The 13,796-nt window shown below is 40.0% G+C and overlaps 1 protein-coding gene across 1 annotated transcript in view; it reads left to right on the forward strand.

Annotated features, from left to right (window-relative positions):
• The window catches only part of DPYD (dihydropyrimidine dehydrogenase), a 643,333-nt gene that overhangs the window by 32,682 nt on the left and 596,855 nt on the right, over positions 1 to 13,796 (forward strand). Inside the window, exon 2 of the mRNA XM_063298272.1 lies at positions 602 to 712. Within this exon, the coding sequence (XP_063154342.1) occupies positions 602 to 712 (111 nt within the window). The remainder of the gene's footprint in view (positions 1 to 601; positions 713 to 13,796) is intronic.

Genomic DNA, 13,796 nt, shown 5'->3' on the forward strand with positions numbered 1-13,796 from the left:
CATCCTTCAGGGCATCATGCTGAGTAAGCCTATAGTAGGGTGTTGAGTTCTTCAGTATATAATAAGTATTTCCAGTAGTATACTTCTCTATTCCTGGTTGGAAAAGGCTCTTTAAATAGATGGGAATCATTGTACAGCAATTTGATAGCTTTCAACTGAGCTGTTTGTCCTTTGCCTTGATGAGAGAGGTACAACATAGAACCTTTAGAACAGTGCTATAAAACTGATGTTGAAAGTAGACAGTATTTCATTCAACAGAAAGTTCTTATGTTGTATGTATATGAAATTTAAATTATGAGAGGAAATTTGAAAAGAATAATTGCAGAGATCTAATTTTATTATGGCAAACCAATATAATTCTTAATTTTTACTCTTAATAGAACCGTCATTTATATAAGAAACACTAGGGAACTTTAATAGTTTAATAGCAAATCATGTTAATATAATTGATTCAAACATCTACTTTACATTACTACAATTCTTCTTTTTAAACAAATACAGGCTGGGTGCTTTGTAGTTTTGTAAGCAGAAATATTTAATTGTTTCTTTCTGTGCTTTTCACTTTTAAAAAAGAAAATGTCTTTTTTTTTTGTATCTGCAGAATATTTTAGCTCTCAACCCCCGTATACAAACTCATGCATCTTTCAGTTCAACTGCAGCAAAGAAACATGAGAAAAAGCAGTGGAAAAGGAATGCAGATAAAAGCTGTTCAGTAAGTATCACAACTATTATTGTTTCCTTTGGAAAATGTTGCATCTGGGTGAAGGCTGAGATCCTTAATTGTACAGTAGATTGGAATAATTGTATACCAGCAAGCAAGCATCATGTTCCTTATCTTCCAAACTGTGGTTTGCAATCTTGCTTTGGAGAGCTTTCTCAACCTACTTTTTAATGGCTCAAATGATCAGGCAAACTAAGGTTTGATGAATTTAGGAAATGTCAAACCACATACAAGAGAGGGTAGAAGGAACATGACAACCAGCACATCTGGGCTTTTCTCCTACCCTACAAGGTTATTTGCACCAACTACCTTATGGGAAGGATTCTGGAAGACAGAAAAAGGGTTTTTTTTATTCGCCTCTCGGGGTTATTACCACCAACTGCCCTGTGAGAAGCATTTTAGACATTTGTTTATCTGCTTGATTTAAAACAGCATCTATTGTATTTTTATGACAACTGTTTTGATTACTCTGTTATCCTGTAAGGCTGGCCATAAATAATTGTAATAAATACAGAGAAAGGATAGGATAAATCTCAGGTTCTCACTTGCTTTTATGTCTGGATTTCCTTGGAAAATGATGTCTTTTTGCCCTAGCTGCATCTCTGACAGGAAGAAAAATTATTCTGAAATATTCAGGATTGGTGTTTCCAATCTTGGGTCTTTTAGGATGGAGCAGTGGCAGGGAGCAACATGGAACAGTCTGGAGCAAAAAGGATGGTGCTTCCCTGAGTATCACCCTTGAAGGAGAGAGGGAGTGGCATCTAAAGTGAGGTTCATGAGACATCAGACACCAGCCTGGGAGTTTGAGTGGTTTAGGGATGCTTCTTACAATCCCTCCCTCCCTCTTGAAAAAGATGTTGGACAGAGGTAATTTAAACACTGCTGTAAGTGGCAGAGATCTGTAAGTTCAAATCATAAAGACAGATTTAAGTGTGGTATGAGAGGCCGTGTGGTGTAGTGGTTGAGAAGTTGGTCTAGGACCAGGGAATCCCAGGCTCAAGTTCATCTTAAGACATGGAACTCACTGGGTGGTTTTGGGCGAATCACTCTCTTTCATCCCAAACCTACTTAACAGAATTGCTGTTCTGGGTATAAAAGTGAAGGGAAATTCCCATGTAAGCTGCCTTGAGCTCCTGGAGAAAAGGTAGGATATAAATCTAACAAAATGAATAAAACAATGTGGCAGAGATTGTTGATTTTGAAATAATGCCTCAGGCTTGTTAGCTCTGCTGGGAGTGACGAAAGAAGCTATGAATGATTTAATGAGCTATTTGCAGTTTCACTGCTATAGAGGCATAAAAATAAATAAATAATTTTTGTGCAGTATATTACATAAACATTTTCTTTGCAGAATATTTTTTTAAGTTGGAATATAGTAACCCTATTTAAGAACAAAAACAAAATCTATCTAAAACCCTACTGGGTGATACTTTTATTATACTGGAATGTAGCCTTGACCTTAGGGGTACATTTAGGAATTTTGAGAGCATGTAGTGGGTGCCTGTTTACAATATGTCTGCCAGAGTGTGCATGGCCAATCACAAATCATCCTTAACAGAAGGCAAACTAATCCCCCAAATGTATTTTATAATCCCAGTGGGAACTTTGTAGGGTTTAAAGTAATTCCTGTGAACGGATATGTTGGTAAAGTATGATATTACTTAGGTTTTATGCTTAATATTGTAAACTGGCATGGAACTTGTTTTGGAGTGCAAATATATATTTTTGGAGTGCACTGGATAGCGTAGTGGTTAGAGCGCTGCCCTTTGAGACCGGGTTTCGAATCCCTTCTGGTACCTACCTTACCAGTAGGTCTCCTTGGGCAAAGACCCCCTAATGCATCACCTGCCTACCTCAGATATGAGAGTGACACGAAATAAGAGAGTCATGCCACCTCGGATGTCACCTGGATTAATAAGGTCTGTGCCAGATGTTGGAGAACCAGGACAATCTGACAATAAGTGGGCTACTGGAACAAACCATACATGGTTGAGGCAAGAGAACCTGGAATTGATGGGGTGCTACTACAACAGTAGACCTAATAAGAGGTGATATATGAAACGTATGGGGAACTATGGATGGACAGAAGACCTATATCCACACTAACTGAGAAACAGCTTCAATGCTGCAACAGCACCCAGTGCTTCAACATTGCTGCAAGAGCACCCAATGCTTCAACATAGTGAAGAGGAAGCTGCTCTCATGACTTAAGATTGACCAACTACGCATTTCATCCCAGACTCAAGAAGACCCAGGAGAACAAGTGGATGTTCAGCCAACATCTGAAGCTGAAACGTCACCACCACTACCTCCATTACAGAGTGCAACAGCTGATACGAGGCATAAGATCATGAATGAACTAGCTACAGTCAACCCTCAAGACCAATTACCAAGGCTCAGTGGAGAAGTACTATCAGATAGTATCCTCAAAGATGCCAGTAGAGCTCTCATGACAATCCTTCTACCACCATAACGCAAACCAATGAACTGGTATATGCTACAGCCGCTGTAATCCTGGAGATGCTTGGCTACATGATCTAGAAGAACAGCAGTACATAACCCCCTGCCCCAGAAAATGAGGTTGGAGGCTAAGATCAAGGCTATTTGAAGAGAAGTTAGTCAGCTGGTGGAACTACAGAAGGGTATGGAGTCAGGGCCTGACTCCATCTGAAGCCCTAGAGACTGCTAAACAAAGGCTCACAGCATCTTGGCAAAGGAGATACACTTGAAAAGCAGAGGCCAAGAAGATAAATGCCCTGTTCTCCAAAGAACCATCCAAGGTGTATTCCCAACTGCTGTGCAACAACACAGTAACAACAGAACCACCACCAGCAGAAACTGAACAGTACTGGACAAACATATGGGAGAAGAGAAGACACATAGCCATAGTGCAAAGGGGCTGCAGGACCTGAGAGCAGACCACAGCAATCTCCCAGAACAGGAACCAGTCACCATCCCAGTAGCAGACATCCAATAGCGGGTCAAGAACATGAAGAGCTGGACAGCACCTGGCCCAGATGTGATCCACACCTACTGGCTAAAGAAACTAACAGCAGTGCAAGAATGCCTAGCTGCACTGATGAACCAGCTTCTAGCAGCAGGCTCCCACCCAGACTGACTAACACAAGGAAGGACAGTGCTAATCATGAAAGACCCTCACAAGGGAACAGCACTAACTACTGGCCAATAACCTGCCTCCCCACAACATGAAAAGTCCTCCCAGTCTTGCTTGCTCTCTCTCTCCTTCTCCTTCTCCTTCTCCTTCTCCTTCTCCTTCTCCTTCTCCTTCTCCTTCTCCTTCTCCTTCTCCTTCTCCTTCTCCTTCTCCTTGCTTCCTTGCTTCCTTATTCCAATTTCTATCACCACCCATCTCTCCCTGAAAAGCTGCCAAGCTACAGGATCATATGGGCCAATGCATGAGCACAGCTCAGAAGGCCATTGGGAACAACACCAGAGGCTCAAAACACCAGTTGCTCATAAATAGAGCAGTCGCCCGAGACTCAAGATCTAGGCAGACCAATCTGAGCACAACCTGGATTGACTACAGTAAAGCCTATGACTTGGACACATGGATCTGTGAATGCCTGGCACTATACAAAGTCAACAGGACATTAAGCATCTTCCTCAAGAACTCAGTGGGACTGTGGAAGACAACACTGGAAGTCAACTTAAGACAGCTCACACAAGTGGTCAAGTGTGGCATATACCAAGGTGGTGCACTGTCCCTGCTGCTGTTCTACATAGGCTTGAACCCCCTTTGCCAGATAATCACAAGGACCAGATATGGATACAAGTTCAAGAGTGGAACTACCATCAGCCACCTCCTCTATGTGGATAACATCAAGCTGTATACTAAGAGTGAATGAGACATCGACTCACTGATCCACCTGACATGGATCTACAGTGAGGACATTGGGATGTCATTCGGACTGGAGAAGTGTGGCTGGATGGTAGTAAAGAGAGGGAAGGTAGTTAAGACTGATGGAGTGGAACTACCAGCGGGCCACATAGCAGACATACAGACCAGTTACAAGTACCTTGGTATCTCACACGATGAGGAGGCAAGGAAGACAGCAGCATCCAAATAGCACCTAAGGATAAGATAGGTCCTGAAAAGCCAGCTCAGTGGGAAGAAGATCCACACCATCAACATGTATGCCCTGCCAGTCATCAGGTACCCTACCGGTATAGTGGACTGGTCAAAGAAGGACATGGAGGCTGCTGATGTGAAGACCCGGAAGCTCTTCACAATGTATGGAGGTTTTCACCCTAAGTCTAACACCCAGAGACTGTACACCAGCGGAAAAGAGGACGGGTGGGGACTGGTGGGTGTCAAAGCCACTGTCCTGGACAAAACCTGGAGCATCCAGGAGTATATCAGTAACATGGCACCCAAGATGAGCTGCTGAGGCAGCAGTACACATGGGAGGAAGATCAAGCAGAGGAAGTGCATTGGCAAGACAAGACCCTGCGTAGGATGTACCATCAACAGATAGCTGAGGTGGCTGATACTGGGAAATCCTACCAGTGGTTGGAAAGGGCTGGACTAAAAGCAGCACTGAGGCATTAATTATAGCAGCACAAGAACTAGCACCAAGCACCAGATCTATAGAAGCAGGAGTCTACCACACTAGACAGGTGCCAACCAGAGCCTTCCTGCTCTCATCCCACCCATAAATCCTCCAAAAGACCAAAAGAAAAAAAGGCTAGAAAAATATAACCCTTTCCGTTCCTGTAACATCATTATCACCTGCAGCCCTCTGGAATGTTGGGAGCTTGAGTTCCAGCCCGCAACCAAATTTTAACCTCTTTGGTGTTCAAGGCTGGTGCTTAGATCTACAGCATACCAGCTTCCTAATTATTTGGTTAAAAATAACAATAAGATGGCATCGGAACTTGCTGGCCATCAAGAGAAATATTTGGGGGCACATTGGTGCCCAGGACACTATTCTGCCTATTCTTGTTTTATTAGGACCAATTAAATTAGCAACAACAACAAAAATGCAAGCTTCAGACTCTCCAGGGCTCTTCTCAGAACAATCTGGAGGGAGAGGAAAGAAGGAAAATCAATAATAAAAAAAGTCTGGATGTTTAAAAGTATGGGATTTGTAATTTGAAGGCAGCCCTTTGTGGAAATACTGACTGCATGCATTCATGTCATCTGATGCTTGTCTCAGCTTATATCCAATCATGAGGAGCAAATGGAATGCTTGCTTGCTTGCTTGCTTGCTTGCTTGCTTGCTTGCTTACTTAAGTGATTTGTATGGCTGCCCATCTTGGGTGGTATATAAGGATTGAAACGACAATAACATATAACCCATGATTCTCCAAATCATAAAAACCACAGCACCACCAGAGCTTGACTAACTTCCTGGCCCAGGTACCTGGGGAAACAGCCATATCTTCAGAGCTTTACAAAAGGCTAACAGTCCCATATTAATTATTCCAGCTCAGGAAACATAAATGACTGTGAGGCCTTTTTTTTTAAAAAGCTCCCCCACCAATCACTCTACACATGGGGACAAAGGGACATCACAGTGATTAAATAAGCAAGGCCAGAAAAAAGGCAGAACAGATCCTCAAAGAATGCTGTGTGCCCTGTTTCTAGTAGCATGGCTGTTGGGCTTTGCTTGGCAAAGGTGGTTTCATATTGATAGAAACTGCTTCCCTCAAAGCTAAGCAGCCATCAAGAGAGAGTATCTGCACTTTTACACCTCCCCAAGGAGGTGTGACTTGCCTTTGCAACACCAGGCCCTCAAGCAGGATTGATTGTAGTCTGGGCAGGCCTGTGAGAGAGAACAATTTTTGGTTGGTAGCCAGGCAAAGTTACTTAAGCCACATTGCCTTAGCAGTTGGAAGATCATCCTCTACATGTACAGTCCACCCTTACATTTAATTAATTTATCTTCTTTTGAAGGTAAAGTCTACCTTGGTTGGGTAAATGTGTGGAATAGAATGTAGACCTGGCACTGGGAATGGAAAAGGGATGAACAAGATATTGAAGTGTTTCAGAAAAGATTATTCAGTCCTGAAGAAAACGCATGGAAAACCTTGTCTTAATCTTGTTTGATATAAGACATAGTAGAGAGAATCTTGGACTGACTTTCAAGGTTCTGTTATCACAACCTATAACAATAAAGAACATTCCTGAAACCCCTTCTGCTCCTGTTTGTTCACTTTGCTACCTCAAAGGGTTGACAACGTGGTATCTTCCAATTCACGTACAACTGGCATGTAAAAGATATTTCAGCCCACAGAAGGGGGGATGGTGGGGGAAACATTTCAGAAGGGACCTTCCCTAGTTTTATGGAGAGTAAAAGGAAAGAAGGGGACAAATACTTCCAGTCTTGCAAGATTCTGTTAATGTAACCTTAAAAGTAAAATAGAGTTAGTCCTTCTGGTTGTGCTTCTTGTCTGGACTGCCTTGCAGGGCTAACACAGTATGTCCTAATTTACAGAGATCGACCTGTATTCAAAGACATTCTCCATTTCAGAAATGGGGAAACCTGTGTTACAGAACTACAACTCCCAGTATCCCTAGCGAAAAAGCTCATAGTGAGAAATGGTGGGAGTTGTTCAGGAATAATCTAGAGAACAATAATTTCCCTGTTACCTGATGTTTTGTGGGAAGCTGATGGAGCAGCATGCAGGTTATCTTGTTCTAGTCTTACATTTTTTTTCAAAATTTGCATCCATACCTATACACTGGCATCTGTACATTTTATTAAAATCTTTTATGCTTTTTTAGGATAAGGCGTAAGTGGATGGTTTCCTTCTGTGGGTCACCGGCTCTCTGGATTTGGGGTTGGGGATAGGAAAATGGATTGGTTGGAAGTATAAATGGGGAATCTGATGCTTGAATTCTCTAGTTAATTAGGTGTTATAGAGTTAGGTTTGACTCATGGTGACTGTATGGACAGATGTTCTTCATTGTGTGTACATAAAGTCTTTGAATCACTGACTCCAGCATGTTATAGAGAACCATTATGATAGCTTATTAAATGTTGGAGCACGATCTTTTTAAGACTGGGAAAACTGAGGACATTTTGCCCATGTCTCAGCCCAGTAAATAAGTAGGGGCAAAAGCTGAAATAACTCTTGGAAAAAATATTGAACTATTTGATCATTTCAAATAACCATAGAACCTTATTTTGGATTTGTTCCTTTCTGGGACAATTGCTCCTCATAGGTCACCCCTGTAGAATATTTGGATCCAGTGCAATAACTTTTGGAGGTATGAACTCTTCAGCACTGAATGTTTTGTATAAAAATTACGTACAATAGCAATTCTATACAGATCTCTCTGTAATCATTACCTTAGTCCAGTAGTAATTACAGATAAATAGATAAAATGCTAATTCTATGAATTCTTGGTCTTTTTAATCATAAGTATTCAACCAATAATTGGTATAATTTATTAAAAGGGTCATCAAAGGAAAGTACTTAGACACTTTACTCTTCGAACTGATTCATCCTACATTTTTTACATTATTTTTCTGAAATTCTGAACAAATGTTTGCCATTTGTGGAAACTGCACAAAAATATACTTGACATGACTGTATAATCTGGATAATTATCTGTAATAGTGTATTTCAGATATTATGTAGGGTGGGTACCTTGGTTCCCTTCTTTCAGCTCCCTTCAGCTTAACCTGCATGACATTGGAAAGGAATTGTAGAGTTCTGGGCCAAATAGCTAAAGGACATGAAGTTCCCTCGTTCTGGCTTTAGACCATCTCATAGGTTTTTAGTATTGATCCAGAAGATCATTATGGGGATAAATGTGTACCCTCAAACAAATTAATGTGTGATAACAGAGATTAGACTATCATATGTTGAAATCTGATGCTAAATCTGCTTAGTTGACAATGTTTCTCAAAGGCTGCCAATGAAACCATTTCTCTAAACAAATAGGGTTTATGTTTTTTGATGGGGGATTTTGCTCAGGTTACCTGTTAGTTTTCACTTATACTGTATCTGAAGTTGATGGGAATCAAGATTCTTAGGCTCTCTGAGGATTGGCTCAAAAGAATAAAATATATTCTTTTGATTATCTGCTGTACTTTTCAAGTTGTTTGTATTTTCCTTGGTTGTATGCCTAGTTGAAAGGGTTTATTGATTCTACTCAGATTAAAGCTTGAATGACTAATACGTCTGGTTTGAATTCACAACTGACTGTAACAATTTAGATGAATCCAGTGATGTTTGAGGGTCTTTAAAAAAAGTGAATTGCAAAATAAACAGAACTTTATAATTTTGTAGCCGCTTCATAAGAATGGAAGGGAAAGGAGCAGTAGTCTGTAGCTCCCAAGTGATGTTAGCCTGTTTTAGTAGTATAGAGAAGCTTGTCTTCTGATGCTTGTTTTGCAGAGTTTATATAAGTTCTGACTTCATGGACCATTTTACACTGAAGAGGTAAATATACAGAGGACAATTTTGCATACTGTTCTTATAACAGCTTCTGAAAAGTGTCTTTACCATAAGGTGTCCAGATTATGCATAAGGAAATATAATGTATACTGTTGCTAGGCAACATAGCACTACTATTTTTGAAAACATCTTGCCATTTGGGTGGTAGCTAAAAAATGTCTACAAGAGGAGATTTAAGGAAAAATCAGAGAAAAAAGTTATAACACCTTGCAGAGTCTTGGAAAAGTCTTAGTAATTGGAGAACTGGCTTGGATCGTAACTTAGTGTCAATAAAATGAGCCAAGTCTCTCTCAAGCTTCTTTCATATCCTGTTCCCAGCCCTGCTTTGGTGTAACTATGGGATGTTGAAGAGCATTTGCTTCTGTATTACATTAACTACAAATTGCAGAGTCACTCAAACAGGGACAAAATGTGACTAAACATAAATGTAGTAAGCGGAAACAAACCAAGGTTGGACATAGTTTATAAAACAAGCTGCTTTTATAAACAGTGAAGATTAACCACAGTGTAGTAATACCTTGGTCTTTCTTTGTAAATATGCATGGGAATATACATGTGATGCCACAGAGCTATGTATTGCATTCCAGCTGAATACAGAATTAGTACTCTGAAGTGTGCATGCATGTGCATATATTTACTATTTGAATTATTTGAGGTATCATACCATGAACATGATAAGGTGGGGACTGAGGTGGTGAGTAGGTCATGGCCTGGTGATTTTACTGTGCTGAATGTGGCGACTTGGGAGATGAAATGGCCAGCTGACAGGGAGATTGCAGACCACAGTTTGAGAATCTGTGACTTAAAGCAGTTTTAACCAGCATATGCTACTGTACAAAAGAGAAAAAATACTTGATTAGTGTATGACATCTTTAGTAGAATTAGTATACTACTACTCATTGACTTAGGAGACTAGTAAGGAAAGGTGGATTAGAGAAGTACTATGAAAATGGAAGTTCAAGGATCTGAGGGAACTATATTGGCATATAATGCTGTGAAAATTTTGGGCTGTGGAGTATAGGAAAGGAAAGAAACAGCACTGAAGCAATTATAACTGTTGATGGTTTATCTGAGGATGAAGGAAAGAAGAAACAATATTTTCTGCCTGATATGAATGAGTACTAGTACATGACCCGGAAGTGTCCTATGGACAACGCCGGCTCCAAGGCTTTGAAACGGAGATGAGCACCGCCCCCTAGAGTCGGACACGACTGGACTTTACGTCAAGGGAAACCTTTACCTTTACTTACTACTTTATTTTCCAGTTTAAAAAAAAAGTTCAAAATTTTATAACTTTTCATGTGGACTCTCAGTTGGTGAAATTTGGTTGTGCATGTAGAATTTAAAATAGAAAATATTAAAACAGAACTTTGCAAAGACTGTCACCTCAGATTCAAGCAATAGATTTGATGTTTTTTAATTGCAGTTAAAGGCTACTTCTTTTTAACACTTTCATGAATAAATAATATTAATAGTATCAGCAAGCAAAACAAAACAAAAGAGATGGCGACTGCTCTAGGCTCTACAATCAGCAAATAAAATCATTCTGAAAGCTCAACATGACAGATATAGCAGTATACAATAGCAGTCATGCTTATACACAGCCACTTCAGCAGAATGTCCTTTTAGAATTAACACTCATCAGCATCCACAGATAAAAGACTGAGCAAATGTTCTACCAAATCAACAGAGTCTTGGCAATTTTAAATTTTAAATACATTTTGGAAGCTCAATATCAACAAGGCACAAAGCTTAACAAATCAGCCCAACCCAAAACAGAAGTCTTTTCATTTTTAAAAGTATCCTGAAAGCTCATCAGCAGCAGGACACGAGCATGCATAGAGCGTGCACACTCCAGCTCATACCTGTATAGAAACTTTGTATTTTTAATTACATTCTGAAAACACATTTAACTTGTATTTAAAAGATTAACAGGACATGCAAATCTTTGTGTTTATCTGTTTTCTTTGAACTTCATTTGCTTGTTTTCTTTTGCAGGCAAAGCTGCCTGCCTGCAACTTTGCCATAGCAAGAACTCTCTATATAAAAAAGAAGCAATAATATTTGTGAGAATGGCAGGCAGGCATCTTCATGCAGTCGCCTTATTATCTGGCCATGTGCTTTAAATGCTTAAGTGATGGTTTCCTCTCAACACTCCACTTCCATATAATTGCATGCAGTATAAACCAATAGCAGCAGGACATGTCTGCTGGAAAAAGTTTGAAAAAGTTCAGTGAGAAGCCACAAAGGAACAGGTCAGTCACTGAATTTGGAACCTCCAGAAGACTTGAAATGTGCCACTTGAAAAAGTTAGATACTGTTCTAAGAATTGAACAGAACTGTGTACTTTGTTCTGACAATTAATGCCTGTAGAAGGGCATCTTTCACCAATCTGTTGCACAAGCCTGTCTGATCCCTTCCTGAAATCTTCATCCTCTCAGGATTCAGGGATGTCTGGCTGTAGCTGTTCTTTCAAGTGAAAGAGTTCTTCCTGAGATAGGTAATTAATGACAATTAAATGATTTCAATTAAAGTTATTTTTTTATGTTTCTTACTACATACCTGCAAGACACTGTTAGTAAGGACACAAACTGCTATCACTTCTTCACTTCCAAGAGTTTTCTGAACCATTGCTGCTGCCCTTCCTTGCTGAAAAAGTCTTGGATGTGCCAGCCTTAACGACTAGAACTAGTCTCCTTCCTGAAATATAGCTTTAACTGATGGGGAAGGTTGAAATGGGAGGATTTGTCTGAGAGGTTTGGCTTGGGGGCAAAGAGCTCTACTTAGTTCCTGCCTTAATATACTGTACACAAGAATTCTTCTCCAAAGGACATCTCTCTCATGTAATGGTATGTGGGAAAGACATTGGGAGACTGGGAAAAGAGATGCTGCCAAAGGAATGGTCAGATAAGAGACAGCATAGCCCACAGCTGGATAGTGGGCTGCACAAGAGGCTCAGAAGAGACCCTCCCTAGTTTCTCAGGCTGAAAAGAGATGGGGGGAGAAAAGTACTTTTAGACTTGCAAGATTCTGTCTATGTAGCTTTACAATAAAGTGGAATTAGTTAATCTGGTCATGATTCCTATCTGGTTTACTCCGTGAAGGCTACACTCATTAGCTGATTTGAGCATGGAGCGGTAAATTGACAAGTTTGAACCTGCAGGAAATTAATTATATTCTGGAAGGGTTTGGGGCTGCAGAAAAATAATACCTTATATTTTGGAAAGTAGAATGTGTACGTATTGCCTGCTGTGGGATTAGTTGTGTGAGCGAGCATAGGCAAGGAAATACAGAATAAAATAATGGTATTGCTGCTGGATCATGGCTTTTGATCTGGCCTTTTGTTAGTGCTGGACACACAGAGTCTTCACATCCAGTCCAGGATGTCCACAGCAGAGTAGAAAAAGAATATCCACACATAAGAATGTTGTAAATAGTAAGTAAATAAATAACACACTGATGCTCTAAGGTGGCAGAAAATAAATGCTAATTCTTCTGAATGATGGTACAGAATTAAGAATAGCACAGGTAAATAGGATTCTGTGTGCTCAGAGTTCCCCATGATATGGCTAGACATGCTAAAAATGGACCATTTGACAGAATTTCCAGCGTTCTACCTTTCTGTCTTTATTAATCCCACTGTGCCAGGCTACCTTGGCTCTTCGGTGTTGTTTTACTCTTTTGCTTCCTCAAGTCAAACTCCTGACTTTCATACACTCTTATTTGTTTCGTTTTGAGCTTGGTCCCAGGGCTCCTTTCAGCCTTGTCTGTCTCATCTTTACTATATCAATATTATGTGTTGCAGTGGTCCCAGCTGGATCGCATCCTGTTCCCTCTTTTCTCTCTGCTGTCAACAAAATTTGAACAGAAGCAAGATTTTTTGTATTTAGCATTAGTACAAGTGGAGAATATGTAATTTGAAATGTGCCCATTGACAAAAGGACAGAATTCTGCAAGAGAAAGCTGCTGGACTGATCTAAACATAAATGTTTACCTTTGTGGAACAGCTTTTGGAAATGTCTTCTGCAGCTGAATAAGCATGACAGAAATATTAGGAAAGCTGTATGGAATCAGAGTTCTGCTTATGGATCTTTACTGGAAATGTTCTCTCTTTCTGTACTAAACTCAAGAAAGCCTACTTAAAAATTAATAGAGTTTCATGCATTCATACTATTTCAACATATATTATTTTAGTACTGCTTGCAGGCTAATGTTACACAAAAGGTGGTTGAGGTTTACAGAACATGGCTTGTCTAGGACCTGCTAATAAATTTTTGTCTGAGGCAAGAACTGAATTACAGATTTTCCACAATCAGACTCTTAGCCATTGGGCAAACACAGTAATTAAAATACGTATGTATCACTAACATTGAAGTGCCATAAATAAAATCTCCAAATAAATCGTATAACTCTGATATAGTGATGGCCTGTGGCAATCTACTTAGCATTGTATTTCTGGCATGCTGAACTGAGTTGATAAGGTAGGAGGGAATGTTCTATTGCTCAGGGAACTAAACTGATTGTAGTCCAGTTTCTGAGAGAAAAGAGAAAGTTGGCCAAAATGATAAACTTTCACAATAACAAACTGAGGGCTGAAAGGTATAGGAGAATTCCTCTGCTCCTCATACCCAAAGCACAGATGCTG

This window comes from Candoia aspera, chromosome 3 (genome assembly GCF_035149785.1).
Source record: "Candoia aspera isolate rCanAsp1 chromosome 3, rCanAsp1.hap2, whole genome shotgun sequence".
In the NCBI taxonomy this organism is placed as follows: Eukaryota; Metazoa; Chordata; class Lepidosauria; order Squamata; family Boidae; genus Candoia; species Candoia aspera.